At 39.2% G+C, this 18,337-nt stretch overlaps 1 protein-coding gene across 1 annotated transcript; it reads left to right on the top strand.

The window, feature by feature from the left end:
- The first annotated feature begins 284 nt into the window (after positions 1-284).
- Positions 285-11,126, top strand: csnk2b (casein kinase 2, beta polypeptide). The gene is made up of 7 exons (XM_083925047.1): positions 285-405; positions 2,195-2,276; positions 3,331-3,433; positions 5,422-5,537; positions 6,332-6,407; positions 7,059-7,248; positions 8,488-11,126. Exons 2-7 carry the CDS (start codon positions 2,205-2,207, stop codon positions 8,576-8,578), a joined length of 648 nt encoding a protein of 215 aa, XP_083781173.1. The 5' UTR covers positions 285-405; positions 2,195-2,204; the 3' UTR covers positions 8,579-11,126.
- Positions 11,127-18,337: the final 7,211 nt, after the last annotated feature.

The raw sequence follows: 18,337 nt of genomic DNA, 5'->3' as shown, positions 1-18,337 counted from the left end.
TAACGCTGCATGTGTCTACTGATACGAATAACACAGACATATTAAATAATGATAGTCCACTCAAATGCAATTGTTGTGTCTACGTAAATCATAAATAAGTCATAGAGTGTGGTCCATACCTGCTCTGTCAAGTGTCCTGAGATAACTTTTGGTATGATTTGGCACTATAAATAAAATTTAATTTAATTTAATTTAATTTAATTATAAAGAATGTGTAATACCCAAAGCGGCCGCTGGGGGCAGCAGTTGAATTCGCAGCCTCTGTGTCTCCGGAGGAAGAGGAGGAAGAGGAAGAGGAAGCTGAGGGTGAACTGGGAGGTGGTGTCCATCTTATTTACACCGGTGAGGCTGCTCCAGTTTTGATCCGTCGGGATTTTTAAAGCAGTATAAAGAGTTGAACTCCGGGTAAGTTTGCAGAATAACACACGTAACCGCGCGGTGGCCGTTAGAGGCGGAGGGATCTGTAAAAACGGCTCCGCTCTGTCATGAGGCCTGCGCTCTGACGAGGCGCCATGTTGGATCTACGCTAGCTTAGCGAGCTAACGGTGGCTAACAGCTACATTAACCTTTTAGGCGTCTTTCGTTGCTAACCTCACATTTAAGGTTGTGTTTATCTTTATTAATGCACGTTTTTGACGGATTTAAGACTGAAAACTATACTGTAATAAACAAGGTTGGGACGATAACGCTGTTATTTACCTTAGTCTTCATCAGGTTTGGGCAGTAGCTTTAATGTTAGTTTTTTTTATTGTGTTTTCTTTTTGTTTTTAAATAAATATTATTATTTTTGTTATTTGTTGTTATTTTTTTTGCTTTAATGTTTAGTTTTTCCTGTCATGAATTTTTAGAATATAATAAAACTAAGTATTAACTTGTATAATGCAAATATAAGCAATACATAGCTATTTAAGATAAAATAAAATCAATAATTCAAAAATCAGTACATTGCATGTAGTTCAGGTAAACATGTGAATCTTTTCGTCTTGCATGTGGAAACAACACAGACGTAATATTAACACAAAACAAACAATTAAAATACAAACAAAACAAAAGGAAATCACACATTTGTATTCCTTGTTTCTTTGTAACATTGCATTAAAATACCACAGATAACTGTATAAACAGGGATTGTGTCGACAGCTTATTTCACGTTAGATAGTCTATATCAGAGTATAATATCTTTTAAAACAGTTGCTTTCTTCCTTGTCATTTTATGAGGGGGTTTGTGTTTGTGTTAAATTCTCTTTTAAATAATAGGGAATGTTTTTAAAAAACTGTTTTTATGAATAAACCTTTCCCCGGCATAATCACAACGTTCACCGTGTAGTTTTCTTCTGAAGTTCCCCCCAAGAGTAATTTCATTATTGTATTTGCAAATGAAAGCAAACATGTGCTTCTATTTGATTTTGGTTTTATTTCAAACATGAAAAAAAATACAGAAGGTAATAATATTACACAACTAAAAAGCATATATACAAGTGTATATATGGAGATACATGAGTAACAGACACTTGACTTTTGTGGAGTGTAAAGAAGTAAACACTTATTTAATAATCCATTGTTAGCTAACAGCTTCCTCTGTCATACATTTGTTTGATTTTTATTTCTTTGTTATAATTTTTAATTAACTCAACCAATTTTTTTACTTAACTTAACAAGTATCTTTCAAAATCCAATTTATTTCTCATATATTTCTATCAAATATATACCGTATGTTCTTACATGTTTATTTATTCAATCTAAAATGATAAACTTAGTTATATATTTTAGTATTCAAAATATAACTAATTTTTTTTTTTTTAAATAAATAAATAATACAAACAATAAGTGCATAAAATAGAGTGGGGAAATTGATTACAATAGTAAGTAACAGAAGGAAATATGTGAAATTTGTATACTACAATACAATATATACAACAGTTTAAATAATATAGTGAAGTGTAAGTGAACTATTATGCAGTATAACATATATGCATCATTAATATAATTAATAACCACAATATAATGTTGCTAAACTGGGGATTTTTTATGTTTTTGGACCCAAAAAAATGAAAATATTGTGAAAATAGAAAGTATCTCATCAGTTGAAGGTATTTACAAAGTAATTATTATTATTGTTATTTGTTGCAGATTGTGAGTTCAGTATTGAGTAACTTTTGGATCATAATTGAGTATCTTCACCTCACTTTCACAGGTCTTCAGAGATGAGCAGTTCAGAGGAAGTGTCATGGATCTCCTGGTTCTGTGGACTGAGGGGGAATGAGTTTTTCTGTGAGGTGAGTCGTTTTTCTCTCTGATCTCTCGGAGTTTTATTATATGCAGGGTTTGTACAAGTGCTTTAAATCCTTGAAAATGCCTGAATTTAAATGTTGTGTTTTAAAAGTGCTTGAATTTGGGATAAAGTGCTTGAAAATGCTTGATATTGTATCTGCATTTCTTCAAAGCAAAAATTATAGAATAGACTTTTAACATAACTTCTTATTCTGCTGGACACAATTTTAGTTGTTTATAGTGTAAAACCATCTTTTTTAAAGACATTTTAAAAAAGTGGTTAATCATTTTCAATATGTAGAAATATGTATTTTACCACAGCTGCTGGAAAACCTTGAAAATGGACCTTGAAAGTGCTTAAAAATGCTGGAATTTGACCTTGGAAAGAGAGATGAACCCTGTATTAGGGGCTAGCATCTAGTGATGAATCAGAAGAAAGTATGAATCTAAGCTGGGCTTTTTATTGTGAAGCAAGTAAAGTGTTACTCTCCATATTTACATGTTTCTCTTATATATACACACACACACACACACACACACACACACACACACACACACACACACACACACACACACACAAAAAGGTTTTCGAAGCACAAACATCCAGACGATAAACAGTAAGTGCTGGACTGAAGAACATGTAAAAGATGGAAAAATAGACTATATTTATTACCACCATTTGATGCTTTGAGCTTCAAGCTCTTAGTGGATATAAAATATATGTTCTTGGGGGCGTTATCATTATTATGTGCTGACTCTGCCACATCTAGCCCTGATATCAGGCCTTGCATCGATAAAGCAGCTCACTTCTCTCTTCTTAGCGACCTACGAGGTTGTCGAGTAAGTTCCTAACGTAATGTCACTCCAGCTTGTGTCTCTGGATTTTGAACCTCTGCTCTTGTGATCACATTTGGACGTGATTACAGCGACTCATTACTCACATACTTAAGTGAACCGTTTGGTTTCGACTTTAATAAACAACAGCCTGTCCTGTCTGTTGTATTCCACACAAACTTCTCTTCGAATAACCAGTTTTTAACCTGATTTCTCCAACTAAAGGTGGATGAAGACTACATCCAGGACAAGTTCAACCTGACGGGCCTCAATGAGCAAGTTCCCCACTACCGCCAAGCCCTCGACATGATCCTGGACCTCGAACCAGGTCTGTATCTCACGATCATACTCTACCTTCTCAGATTTTGTTAAGCACTGATTATCATCCAGTACTTCCCTTCAACAGCTTTAAACTGAAACTGAATGCTGAGAGCAAATGTTGAAAAGCATCTCCATTTAGCAGATGTGTAACAGCTAACGTGTAACAGAAGTAAAGGGCCGTCCACACCAACAGCTCAAACTACACTCACCGGCCACTTTATTAGGTGCACCTGGTGCTTAGTAAACTGTCAGTGTGGTCTTCTGCTGCTGTTCCCTCTCTGCTAGACAGTAGGTGGTGTTGTGTGTTCACAGATGCTCTCCTGCATTCGTTTGTTGTGACCAGGGGATATTTGAGTTAGTGTTGCCTTTCTATCAGCTCCAACCAGCCTGGCCGTTCTCCTCTGACCTCTGGCATCAACAAGGCATTTGTGTCCACAGAACTGACGCTCACCGGATCTTTTCTGTTTTTGGGACCGTTCTCTGTAAACCCTCGAGATGGTTGTGCTTGAAAATCCCAGTAGATCAGCAGTTTCTGAAACACTCAGAGCAGTGGCACCAACAACCACGCCACGTTCAAAGTCACTTCAATCACCTTTCTTCCCCGTTCTGATGCTCGCTTTGAACTGCAGCACATCCTCTTCACCATGTCTACATGCCTGAATGCATTGATTTAGTGCCATGTGATTGGCTGATAAGAAATTTGCGTTAACGAGCAGTTGGACAGATGCACCTAATAAATTGGCTGGTGAGTTTACTATCAGGGTTCCTAAGGGTGCTTTGAAATCCTTAAATGCTGGAATTTTAATGTTTTCAAGGTTTGAAAAGTGCTTTAATTTTGGATAAAGTGACTGAAAAGGCTTGAACTTGTATCCGTATTCTCTCACAACAAATCGCTATCAGGTAGAAATACGAAAAGCCAGCGCCTGAAATGAAAAATCTGAAATAATCATGTTTGTATTTGTAGAAATGTTATTTTACCACAGCTATAAGATGCTCGAAAAGCTTGAAAATTGACCTTAAAAGTGCTTGAATTTGACTGTGGAAAGGATGAACAAACCCTTTATATTGATAATCATTACAATGTGAGCGTCCACACTTGAGCATCGTTGTTTCCTGGATGCCATCAAACATAGAAGAGGAACAGAAACGGCAGATACATTCATAAAGTACTTGATGTGGCTTTTATCCGTCATTATCTATCTATCTATCTATCTATTGTTAATTACTATTATATAATTATTATGTTATTGTTATTAAAAATATGAACCGTGAGAGAGAGCAATGATGTTGAGTTCAGTAAGTAAGTTTGTTACGCTTTATTATTATACAGAGTTTGAACGTTACGGCCTGAAGATTTGGATATATTTGTATCGGCTGCAAGTGTTTCTACAGTTCCTCAAATCTCTAAAAGTGATCCCAACAGTATTGTTCACCACTATCGTCGTCGTTGCGGTGTGGAATCCGCTATCCACTTCGATATCGTTCTTGTTGCAGGTGTTTCATTTTCAGGACGCAATCATTCGTTATTCTGGCTTTAAAGTGTGCTGCTCATTTAATCTGTCATGTTAGGAGGAATCATTGCACATTAAATAAAAATGAGAAGGAACATTTGATCTCAGCATTTTTTTGTTTTAAAACTGCTTATATTTGCTCTTCTCTTGTGCATGCTGTTTCTCTACTTTTCAGAGGATTAACCTTCAAGTGGTAAAGGTTTTTTCTGTCCTTTAAGTCATTGTATATTTACGCAGGATATGTGAACCCATGGGAGTTATTTGGCCTGCTCTACAGGCTTCCGCAGAACTGCTGTTGTTTTTGTTTCACACCCTTTGAAAGATTAGAAAACTATTGTGTCAAAACGCATCTAACAAGAGAACGCTCTCTGTTTTGGTATTCCCTGTCCTTTAGTAAATGTTTCTCAACACAGTTTAGTTTCTCCGTAAACTCTCAAAAAGAAACATGGACGCCAACAATGATCCTTTTCCCTTCTGTCTCCAGATGAGGAGCTGGAGGACAATCCCAACCAGAGTGACCTGATCGAGCAGGCAGCTGAGATGCTGTACGGCCTCATCCACGCACGCTACATCCTCACCAACCGAGGCATCGCACAGATGGTAGGTGACACAATAATACACCGTCTGCGTTAGGGGCGCTGTTTTTACATTACTTTCTTCTTGAAAGGGTGGAACATTATTTACACCGTTTGAACGCTGCTGAGGACTTTATAAATATATACTCAGTAAAAGAGGTGATGAGGCTGGAACATGAATGCACATTGATTGGACTTGATTACAGTGGTTGTACACTAAAGCTCTGCAGCTGGGTTTTTACTTTACTTTAATAAACCAGCAAACTAATATTTGCGATGTAAAGACGTAGTGGAGTAATGCAGAGATGCTCTTTTTTATCTTAGTGCTCGGGTGTGAAAAAACGTTGGTATTTCGTTTATCATTTATTTATTTTTCAGTATTTCGAGTACAGCTCCTTTTTGAATGCATTTGCCTAACAACAGTCCTGCCATAAATATCTACCACAAAGGTTTGGATTTATAGTTCAGCATCAGATTTCACCCTCTGCTAACAGCATCAAAACACTAGACAGATGAGTCCTACATGATCGGGCCACACTTTATTTCTATTACGACAGGATTTGTGTTTCTTTTTCAATCAGTGTCTGTTTGCACTCTGATGTAAATCACTGAATCGCTGCCATGAGGCCATTCACACCTGACCTCCTCGCAGCTCGAGTACTTTGAGGCCCTGTTTTGACAAAGACGATCAAAGTCGCAACGTTAGAGCCCTGAGTGAAAGCTTCCTTTTTTAAAAGAAGATCAGCTGTTGAATGAAGATTTTCTGCCACCTGTTATTATTTAAAGTGTATTATAATATCATGTTTTACACCTTTGCAGTTGGAGAAGTATCAACAGGGAGATTTTGGCTATTGCCCCCGGGTCTATTGTGAGAATCAGCCTATGCTTCCCATCGGTAAGTACAAAGAGTCATCCTTAAATACAGTAAACCCATGTTTTCACACGATGGCTGATAACTATGGAAATGTTGTGGCTTAAATGAAAGTGATGAATACACAGGTTTCACGTTGTCCTAAAGCTTGGCATGACGTCTTTGCTCAACAACATAATTGACTTCATTTTATTACGCATGTAATTTGTCAAAGTGTGTATCTACAGTCCGTCCATGACATTGCATATGTAAAATATCTGGCTGCTCTGAATTCCTAGGAATCTTTTTTACGTAAACACAATATGTGGTCCCTGTTTTGTTTGTTTTCACTTGGTCAGTCATTACTTTTCTTGTCAGTTTGAAATATTTTCCTGCATTTTGCTACTTTTATTAACGGATTTAGGGCAAAGAACTTTCCTTTCCTTAGATTTTTAGAGCCACTAAACCTGTCTGTCCGTGACGAACCTCGCAGTGCAATTCAAATCATGCCATTTATATATTTGAATGTACTGTTGTATGGATGGGAAGATTGCATTTTTGAAAATACCTTAGAGGAACTAGGAAGTATTACTATATTCCTGTACTGTAGTAGCAGTGTTCTTGTGCTTCCTCTTCCTGTAAATCTTTGATTTACTCTGATAGCTAATCCAGTTTCCTCCTCCTCGTCCTCCACAGGTCTATCAGACATCCCAGGAGAGGCCATGGTGAAGCTGTACTGTCCTAAATGTATGGACGTCTACACACCCAAGTCCTCCAGGCACCACCACACAGATGGAGCGTATTTTGGCACTGGCTTTCCCCACATGCTCTTCATGGTTCACCCTGAGTACAGGCCCAAGAGGCCCGCCAACCAGTTTGTCCCAAGGTACGTGCGGCACGTCAAAGCCTGAAGGTGCTCCAGTAGACCTTCGTCACCTTTGTCACCATTAGAAAAACTCTACGTACACACCATGGGGGAAGAGTCCTCCGATCACCGCATCTATACTGTGGATCCCGTAGATCTTGCTCATTTAATAAAAAAGTTTATGCTCAAAAACACATTTTAAGTTTAACGTTAAAAGGGTTGATGATCAGTTTGATGAGTTCAGGCTTGTGGCCGTGCTCTAATAAGTAATAATACGTTTTTTTAACCTGCTACACAGGCTCTGTCTCTGTAGTGTGTGCAGGTTGAGTTTTGCAAAGTCTTAACGCAGTTGGTTTTGTAGTGTGGGCTGTAATTAACTGGTACTGACTTAAACTGGATTGTTTTAAATACAGAATCATGGATCAATTGATTCATTTTAATGTGAAATGTAGAAACACCAACTTGTCGAATTGCCTCTGGTACAATCAGGTATTTTTTTAAGCATGTTTAATCAGATTGTACATGTTATTTATAGATTGATGAAGTAGTATAGTAGTTTTTTGTTTATTTTTTAAATTAAAGCCAGCTAATTCAAGTTCATTATAATGACATGTGCTGTGTTTGTGCATCATGTATTTCGACCATGAGAATTATGAGGGTTGCAACATTTATTTTTGTAATTGATTAATCTGCCAATTAGTTTGAGTCGACCTAAATTGGTTTTCAATCACATAAGACAACGAAAGGACAAAAATCCTTACAATTAAAAAGCTGAAACTATGAAATGAAAAGTCCGGTAAATTAATCGATTATAAAAATAGTCGCTGATTTTTCTGTCATTCGATTAAGTGACTCAGCTTCAGAGAATTTTCTGTACCTGAGTTAATTCGAGTGAATTGGGTTTAAATTTCATCGGATTTCTCACCACTTCAGGACTTTCAGATCTATTTTCTCTCGCCTCATTTTCCTGCGTCCCGTTTCATTCTGTCGTGACGTCTGCAGGAAAAGTCACGTGATGTGGGGTGATGGATAACGAGAGCTTAAGATCATACATCTGCTCTCTCCCTAAAAACAAACACATCTCTGATCACAGTATACACAGCGTCATCAATTTCAGCGTGCATGTTTTTGTTGCATCCCGTCGATTCTATTTGAAGTTTTTAATTTGCAGCTTTCGTGCCACTCTGGACTTATTAATGATGTTTTGTTAACCAGCCTGAAGAGAAGCTCTCACACACACGTTTGTTCTTCTTTCTCCAGGCTGTACGGGTTCAAGATCCACCCCATGGCCTACCAGCTGCAGCTGCAGGCCGCCTCCAGCTTCAAGAGCCCCGTCAAGGCCATCCGCTAGAGAGTCCTGGACAGAGGAGGAGGAAGAGGAGGAGGAGGAGGAAGACCTGTAGAGAGAGAAAGAAGACAGGAAAGAATTAACATCAGAAGGGGAGGGGTCACCTGCATTTTACAAAGCTTTTCAGGTGCCCCCTCCCCACCCTGAAGACTGTATTATTTTGGTTTAGATTAGATCAAATGAAAAAGTGTAAAGATTTCTGAGTGTGAGCGAGACGTAAAAACGCACAGCCATGATCTTAATCACAACCACACACACACACACACACACACACACACACACACATACATACAGAGAAACATAAACTCTTGGGATTCCATGCACGTACCTTACCAAACTCATCAGTGCCAAAAACAGGAGGTGAGGTAAGAGGAAGCTGAACAATACGGGGGCTTCATGCTGCTGATGAGAAAATTATATAATCAGTGGGCGACACTACAGGGAACGTTACCCCGTAGAGAAGGTTTTATGTTCACGGATGTTAGACGCAAAGCTGCAGAAAGTGCAACAGCTGAGTCAGCTTCCACCTCTGGCTCTGCGTCTTTTCTGTGTTTGGCACAGTTTGGTAAAGGGTGGTGGTAAACCCTCCATCATTGGAAGCCTCCTCTCCAAATTAGCCCCCTCCCCAACACCCTACTCCCAATGCATGTAGACTCAGGCTGGCACTCGCAGAGACAGTTTGGACGGCGGGTGTTTTTCCCCGCATCACTCGTTTTTTTGAAAGACTTTGGTTTGTCTGGTGTTTTGTGGTGTTGTTGCACAAAGCTTTCTGTTAAATTTGCCTTAAGATTCAGAGAACACATCCAGATTTTTGGTGTTTTTTTTATTTTAAGAGGCACAAGCAACATGAATTTTCTTTGTCTTACTTTTTTTTCTGCTGTTAGAGGAGGTAAAGTAGAAATAGATCAAATGCATAACATGGATTTCCGAATCGTTCAGACAATTGTAATCAGCCTGTGTCATTTCTCCAGCTGTCTGTGCGCGTGTCAAACAACTGTCTGTATTGGTACCGAAGTGAAAATATAACCTGTGCTACATTCTTCTGAGGTGTCCCCCTCCTGCAGCAGCAAGCTTAGTCGCGTTTGTATTGTCACCCGCCCTTCCCTCGTAGCTTCATCTCCCTGAAAGAAATAGTTTGACATTTTGGGAAATACGCGTATTTGCTTTCTGGCGGAGAGTAGATTATAAGAAAACGCTGGTGACATTAAGACTGTTAATGGAAAACGGTAAGCCTGGGTAGCTCTGTTTGAAGGTAGGGCGGCAACTAACGATTATTCACATTGTCAGTTAATCCGTCTTATTTTATCCATTAATCAATCAGTTGTTTGTTCCTTAAAATGTCAGAAAATGGTGATCAGTGTTTCTCAAAGCCCAGGATGACGTCCTCAAATGTCTTGTTTTGTCCACAACTCAAAGAGATTCAGTTTTCTGTTATAGAGGAGGAAGGAAACCAGAAAATATTCACAATTTAAGAAGCTGTAATCAGAGAATTTTGACTTTTTCTTTCTTAAAATAAATGTCTCAAACCGATAAAACGGTTATCAAAATATTCAACTAATGGATTAATCTTTGCAGCTCTATCTGATCTGAACCTCAGAATGAACAAGTTTGTTAATTTGTACTAAACTCTAAACTTTGCAGTTTTACAGTGGGGAGGTTTTGCACTAGTTAACACTTGACAGGGGACCGGTGTTTGATTCCAGGGAAGGACTCGTCCCAGACAACACTGGAGTGGCACAAAACCACCCGTAACACCACGACAAGTCATTTCTTACGCTCATTTATGAACACTTATGTCGTTTATTAATCCGTTCAAAAGTGTAAAAACAACGGGTAACGAGTTGTTTGCTAGATGACCAGTAGTGTCTCCAGGAAGTTACCGTTTGCTGCCAAGAAATAGTCCGGCCCGTGACAAACAAGCAAATACACTTTTTGTACGCAAATAACAAAACGAGTTGCGTGTTTATTAGTGAGCTGTAGAGGTGGTGTCAGTGTGCCAGGCTCGCGGTTTCCTCCTGTTTCCAGTCTTTATGCAAACCGGTTGCAGGTGGTAACTTTTTCTATTTAAAGTTCAAGTATAAGAGTATTGTCTGTTTTCATCCAATGCAAATATTTCCCAAAATGTCAAACTATGCCCCTGTAAAGATCGAGGAGGAGACCCGGAGAAAGAGGAATTTAGACAATCTGAATCCTTCAGCTCACTCCACCACTGCACTGAACCCACTGGTGTCTCTCCACCGCAAAGTCTCATTATTTATGTTCAGGTTTACAGACAGACCGACCACCAGCCGCTTGTTTTTGTTTGTTTGTTTGTTTCTGAAGCAGTGGGGCAGACACTCAGCTGCCCTTTCTTCACTCCCTCCCCCCTCTTTACGTTTGTGTGACTGGAATAGATTGTTTTTGGATCTCAGGACACAGCAGAAGCGGTGTCCACGCGTCCAGATTTTAACTAATGTTTGTCCGTGTTGTTGTCGTCGTCGTCGTCTTTCTGCTACTGTGGAAGGGTGAGCAGGATTCAGAATACTCAATAAACTTCTATTTTCTTTTCATACTCTTTTGTACCTGATTTTCTTTACAGACTGCACTTCAGCCCCCTGCCACACAGTGTCAGTAGAGATCTTAGTACTAGATAAAAGCTTTATTTTTCTACATTTAACTATTTCTGAGGCGTTACTTGTAGCAGTTGGATTTAAACCGTAAATATGAAAAGACACTGTAAAGCAGAGGGACTATAAATCACACAATCATACCTGCATTCTGCGTGTGCCTGTGTGTGTGTGTGTTAAGTTATGGGAAGAGTTCCTGTGGTGACAGTGGGAATGATGGTTGTCTGGATTCTGGGTGTGGTAGCAGCAACATTTCACATGACTCTGAATAACAGCATCTGTTGGGAAACGCATAACAACAAATAAACACCATCTAACTGCATTGATAAGATCATAAGAGCTCAGTCAGGCTTTTGTAATTACTTTTTAAATTGGCCTTTGGATGTTCTTTAGCCTTCTTAGTATCTGAAAAAGTCAGAATGGAAAAGACAAATAAGAGAAATACATCTATACTTTGACATAACGCCCCTATATCCAGTTTAACACATGGCTGTTTACATATGACTCATAAAACTGTTTTTCCCCGCTGTCTTTGGCAAAAATGACTGGCAGGACTGCGTTGTCTTCGTGTGGCCGTGCCCTGTCAGATTTTCCAGAGGGAGAAGCGGAGGAGGAGGTTCCTCCATGACTCAGGATAACCTCAAACCGCAGCTCGGGACCTGCCCTTCGTTCTCCTCCTCGTCTTCTTTCAGGCAACTCCTGTTAACTTTGTGATGAGGAATCCCCCCATTTTTATATCTGCTGAGTGTCTCCTGATGCCCACACCTTCTTCCCCTAACACTCTGCTGAATGATCGTGTGTGTCGGGCTGGAAACTAAACCATCAAATGTGGAAAGAAAGTAAAAAACAAATAATCAGTTCAGCTGCAGTCATGAAATGTTCTGCTCTGCCACACCCAGGCGCCATATTTCTCCATTTTCCTCACTGTTTTTCTTTTTTTCTGGGATGCCCCTCTTCAACAGATACTAAGGGAAAATGCCTGAGTATGAGTCTGAGAACACACCCAGAAACATTCTCCAAAAACAACTAGAAAATATGCGTTTTCAGTGGTTCTGATGCTTCAGCCTGCTGAGGTTGGCGAGAATGTTTTGCGGCGGAGATTCATTAAAGCTCAGACTTGACAAGACAAGTTGAAGCTGATGGATCACAGCCAGTTTGGTAACTTTTGCCTCTTACAGTTCCTGTAAAAAAAAAAAAAACAGTATTCACCTCCTCTTGGAAGTTTTCATGTTTTGTTATGTTGCAATATTGAATCAAAGCAGATCTGATGTCTTTTATTTTGACGCTGATCATTGGAAGATAAAATAATCCTTTAAAAATGGGAAATGTTCAGTGTTACTGCAGGAAAGAGGATAGTTTAAATAACAAAAGCCTCAATAAAATATGCAATATATAATAAATGTTAACAGTAGAAAGTTAGAAGTACAAAGGCAAGTAACAATAAAAAGCAAAATATGATGAGTCAATGCAAGGTTGGAGACAGCATTGCACAGAGGAGATGTTGGCATTGCACAAGTGAATTATCAGTTTTGGTTTGCACAGTGAAACTATGTGCATCCTGCAGCAGGACAGTGAAAATCATAATTAATTACAAAATACTTGTTTGTGTAAGTATTCACCCCCTCCAGGTCAGTATTTAGTGGATGCACCTTTGGCAGCGGTTACAGCGTGTCAGTCTGTGCACATCTGGGCGCTGCTCTGTCAGGTTACGCATGGCCTGGGTTGTTGTCTGGACTCGGGGCACTCCAGGGCACATTGTGGGTTTTTAAAGCGGTTCCTGTGCAGCTTTGGCTTTGTGCTCGGGTTTATTGTCTTGCTGGAAAACTTGTCCCGGGTGGCACGTTTCTTGCAGGCTGCTTTGTGTTTTCCCTCCAGGACATCCCTGTAATTAACTGCCTTCACTTCGACCTCAGAAGCCTCCTGTTGCCCGTGATGCTGCCACCACAGTGCGTCACGCCGGGGGGGCTTCATCAGAATCAAAATCAGCTTAAATAGCCGAGTAAGTGTGAACACATACAAGGAATTTGACTCTGAAGACGGAAATGGAAATACAGCAAAAAACGAGGATAACAAAAATGAACAAAGGTAAACTTTTGACTACTGTGCACAGATATAAAATATATAAGTAGCCTATAGAGGTTTATAAAAGCACAGGGTGATGATGTTGTGAACATTATGACAATGTGTCTGCAGCTGACGTCAGAGTCCACCACGTGCCCCCTGGCGAACAGTAGGCCAGAAGACATAATGCTCCAACATCTTCAAGATAGTAATTCACCACTTTATGCGCAAGGAAAGGTAAAAAAACCACAAACTAGTGAATGTAACGTAAGCTGGACAGAGGCAGTTTAAACTGGGCAGGAGAAGTTCACAACGTGTTTACTGTCTGAATCGTGTTGTAGTTACCTGGATGTGACTCCAATTTTACGACCACCTGCTGAACCCTCTGAGCAGGCTGACATGTTTTATGTGCAGGACTGAAACACAGCTTGTGTGTCGAACGATAAAACCCTGCCCTCCATTCAGGACCTGAACCAGTCCAGAGTGAAGAAACGGGCAGGAAGGATCACTGCAGACCCCTCACACCCTGCACACAAACGGTTTGAACTTCTTCCCTCTGGTGAGCATCACAGAGCTCTGTAAGACCACCGGACACAAAAACAGGCTGGCTTTTTGTGCATTGTGTACACAGAGGAGAAAAAGAAAATCCAATTCCTTGTATGTTTGCACGTACATGACGAATTAAGCTGACTCTGATTCTAATAATCGTGAAATCTTTAAAGTTTCCCCTGACGATAATCGTAATATGAAACCTCATAGCATAACATCTCTGGTCTCTTGTTTTTTTGTTGTATATAGCTTGTATCTCAATGTCTTTTGCGCTGTTTTTTCACTTTTGCATGTGGCTCTGTGGGAGCAATGACAATGAAGGCTATCTTATCTAATCTAATCTCATCTTTCCCCTCTGGTATTTAAAGGTCTTCTTCTGTTGATCACTTGATCCAGTGTCGCAAAAACCGAACATGAGCTTTTTACAGACGTTAATATTTAAACTTCCCTGCTTTTCCTTCCTCACAGTCTTTGTACTTTCATATTGACTTCAGCCGTCGTGACCGTGAGTGATGGGAGAGGGATTAGTTTGGCCGTCTCTCTCTCTCTTTCTCTCACACACGCCCTCTCTCCGAGTGACGAGAGTTGAGAAACTCTGAGGATCTGTGGGCAACACAATAGAGGCATTTCACCGGGGCCCAAACAGCCTCCCTCTCAGCAAAGTATTTCAAAACCATGACTCTGAAGATCTCATTTCATAACTGTTCCCCTCCAGCGGGAAACCGAATCAGGCCCCTTTTTAAAGTCACATGCGGAGAAAACCATTAAGGGACAACAAACATGACCACCTCCTTTTGTGAGTGCTGTGTGCAAACAAACTGTGACAATGTCGCTTCACCCCGTGACTCTGCTCGTCTGTCATTCACTGAACGCTTTTGTCGTCCCTCCCCGAGGACATTTGCAAACACACTCTGAGACACTAAGAGAAAAATGCTTGGGGACAAACTCTGGGGCCAGACCAGACTTGTTCATGTGAATTATTAAACCCATCGAAAGTGAAGGGAGGCAGTTTCATCCATCGAGCTGCAGAATGGGAGGAAGCACCTGCAGAAAACTCCCTTCCACAGATTTCATAGCAACACACGAGAGTCGACCTCAGTTACAGTGGTTTCACACGCAGAGCAATCTAAACAAGTTGTTGTCTACGTAGAACAGTATTTGCATGTGTCACCTCTACAGGCTGTATACTTTGTAAACATGTTAGCCCTGTTCCAACTACTCTGAGCCAAAAGCACATTTGATATGATGTTGTTTTGTTTCGTTTCACATCTGAGATTCCTCACGCCTCGATTCTCAGCTTTAAAGGATTTTGCTGATGTATAAACACAAACACACAATCTCAGATATAATGTTACAGCACTCCTGACACTCTCCGCTCACAGTCACGTGTTGGATCGTTGGCCTTTCTTCTGCAGCCTGAAGCGGAACAAGAAGCCCTACTTCCATGTGCACCAGCTTCAAATTGAACATTTGAATATGTCCTCTGACCAAATCTGTTTTTTTTACACAGAGTTTGGTGTGGCCGTGGTCTTTATTGAAGTTAGTTTCCCTTAGAAATATGGTAGAAGTGTTTGCTGTGCTGCTTTGTTCAGAAACGACACGTTTAATTGCAAGTTTTATGTGATTAACTTTGTATTTCCATGATCGCATTTGTAATTATACACCGAAGGAACTTGACTTTCACGCGGTTTCCTGCTTTGAATCCGTGGCTGCATGTTCACAAAAGCACTTCTGTTTCTCTTTATGTAACCTGACGTTCATGTCACAACTTTTTACTTTGACTTCTCATTTTTTTTCCTTTCACGCAGCAACGAATCTCTTCTTCAAATTCACAAAGTTTTGGATTTCTCACGCAAAATGTTCCTCACAGGTTTACAGAGGGGGATAAACTGCACAACCGGACATCCGTTTTACAGTTTAAAACATGCTTTGACCCAATCTCAACAAAAAAAAGAAGCATTATTGGCTCTACACAGATCAAATCATGAGCATTACGCAATCTATTATGTTGTTAAGGTGCTGTTGGGCCGCATTTACTGCCTCGAGGAAAACCTGTAGATTATTGTCCTGAAATCTGAGAGCTGAAGCCAAACGTTCGTATTATTACTTCCTGTACTCACACAAACGTGTTCGTCAAGTGGAGTCAAATATTAACTGGGAGTATTTTTGCACAATGGTTGAGTTTTATGTAATTCATGATCCCTTTCAGTCTTTTCTGTTTCTATTTCACAACATTAATGAGATGCTATTGATGCTTAAACTCATGTTCACACTGACAAGAAACAGAAGAGAGACCCACAAAGACATCAAGTTGTTGCTGTAATTCTATTTTATTATCGCTCTTTCTTTCCTTTTACAGTTTTCCTTTAAATCTCAGGTGCAGAGACAGAATCTATCTTCATGTAACAAGAGATGTGACCTTTCTGGTGCTTCTCCTGCAGCTGTGGAGACGTGAAGACGACCCTGTTGCACCCTGAAGACAGTTGAGCTAAAAACACACTGAGGTTAAAGTCTCTCCATCATTTATGGAGGAAATAAACTCCAGTTATTTAGTGCGTGATAGAGTAAATACTTATTTTTGTGCGGTAACTTTATCCATCACTTAAGTGCAATAACTAAATCTCTCTGCTCATTTCTATCATATACAGTCACACATATTTGACCTTCCTCTACATTTAACTTATCTGATTTAACTTTACCTGTATTCTTACATCTACTTCATATATTTGACTAAGAGTTTATTGTTTTTTTTTCATACTTTCTGTATTTATTTATCTTAGAGTTTAATGTTTATTGTCTAAGTCTACAGCAAAAGGCAAGTCAGTCTACTGTGTCGTAGCACACGTTATGTTTCTCCTCCTTTAAAACTGACTAAACATTAAAACCTCACGTTACACATGCAGTAATTTGTTTAACATGTTGACTAAGGGCCTGATATTTCAGTGTGGTCTGTTTCTCACCTTGAGCGAGAGGTGTGGCGTGTGACTGCACCACGAGGACAAACAGTAACGCTCTCAGTTTGGTCGGTTGTGTCCGTGAAACAAACCCTTTGGGCTTTAAATGAACGTCCTAATACAACAATCAAAGTCTGCATCCAACAACAACAAAAGCAAAAGTACAGAGGTATCATCAGCACCAACAACTGCTTCTTATACAAGAGGTCACGAGAACAAAACGTTCATCATCACTGGTTTAAGGATTCAGTAAGCGCATCATATGTTTTTTTTAAGTAAAAACGTGGAGTAAAATGTGCATTATTTGCCCATAAAGTTGGAATAAAATATTTTTTTTTTACCTCTTCTCATAAAAAGATTGTGACACTGTGATTTAATCATGATTAATAAAGTGCATATCTTCTAAAAACTGCATTGATCTCTTCCAAACACATCACAGTGTAAAATAAATCACATTTAAATAATATAGAATGAGAAATGTGTCTGAAAACACAATTATTCCAACTTTATGGGCAACAGTGTATATAAATATATATATATATATATATATGTACATGTCTCTCTCTCTCCGGAGGTGTGTCTGTGTACACCTATTGGCATTTATTCATTTGTTTTAAACGTTTGTATTTATTTATAATAGTATTTATTTAGTTTATTTATTTATTTTTCTCTCTTCTGAGGGTTAAATGAGGACTGGTTGAAGTGCTGGTGGGGTTTTTATTACGAAGACTTTTATTAAGAAGGTCGTAAAGAGGGGATTGTCCTTCCTGTTTTGTTCTTGCATCGTGATGTGAACCTACAAACTAAACAGTGATGTACACAGGTTTAATACAACACATGCCAACTGGCTCCACCTCCCAAAGTTACGCGCTGAGACCTGTACATTTACAGTTTGATATAAGAGGTTCAGATATGAAACAGCTTTACTGAAACTGTATTTCTCTGAAGAACTTCAAACGCAGGTTTAGGATCTGTCACCACCAGGCAGAGGAAACCTAAAGCACTGAATATGAGCTGAGCCTACAGATATATCATTTATTTGTGTATTTTTATATATGTATATTTAATTATGTCACTTTGCTTGCTGTTTTATTGTTTGTATACCTTTGTGGATTAGATCACTTGCATATATTTCCTTATCAATGGGTTTCCTTAATCTCACCAGCACATTTTGTTTGTTTTTGTTTATATAAATATAAATTATAAGTAATATGTATTTATTAATGTCGCCTGTAAGCCTGTGAATGTTCTCATTTGTCCAGGTCATCCTTGTCCCCAAAGCAATTTCGGTCAGAAGCAACTGGACTTAGACAAATAACCAAGTCCAGTTGCTTTTGACTGAAATGTTTCTTATGTTTTAGTCTGTTTTTATTGTGCAATTTAATAAAAAAGACAAAAAACACCTTGCTGTGTTGTATCTACAATATAAACTAAATATATACACATTTTTAAAAGATGATAAATACAATTTAAGTCACTATCCAGCAACACTTGAACATTATAAATCCATATAGGCATGTTTTATACACGAGGCTTAAATATAAAAGCACCTATAAGCAGAGTTTTCCCAGGTTCCCCTCCCTGCTGGAGGT

Source organism: Echiichthys vipera (genome assembly GCF_963691815.1).
Source record: "Echiichthys vipera genome assembly, chromosome: 13".
NCBI lineage: Eukaryota > Metazoa > Chordata > Actinopteri > Perciformes > Trachinidae > Echiichthys > Echiichthys vipera.
Note: the sequence above shows the minus strand (reverse complement) of the source record. Positions and strands in the feature narration are given on the sequence as shown.

Excerpts from the sequence above, each read along its gene's own strand:
- csnk2b (XM_083925047.1), top strand. The coding sequence starts at position 2,205 with ATGAGCAGTTCAGAGGAAGTGTCATGGATCTCCTGGTTCTGTGGACTG. Across the intron at positions 2,277-3,330 it reads GGAATGAGTTTTTCTGTGAG|GTGGATGAAGACTACATCCA; the intron begins GTGAGTCGTTTT and ends CTCCAACTAAAG. Across the intron at positions 6,408-7,058 it reads TCAGCCTATGCTTCCCATCG|GTCTATCAGACATCCCAGGA; the intron begins GTAAGTACAAAG and ends CGTCCTCCACAG.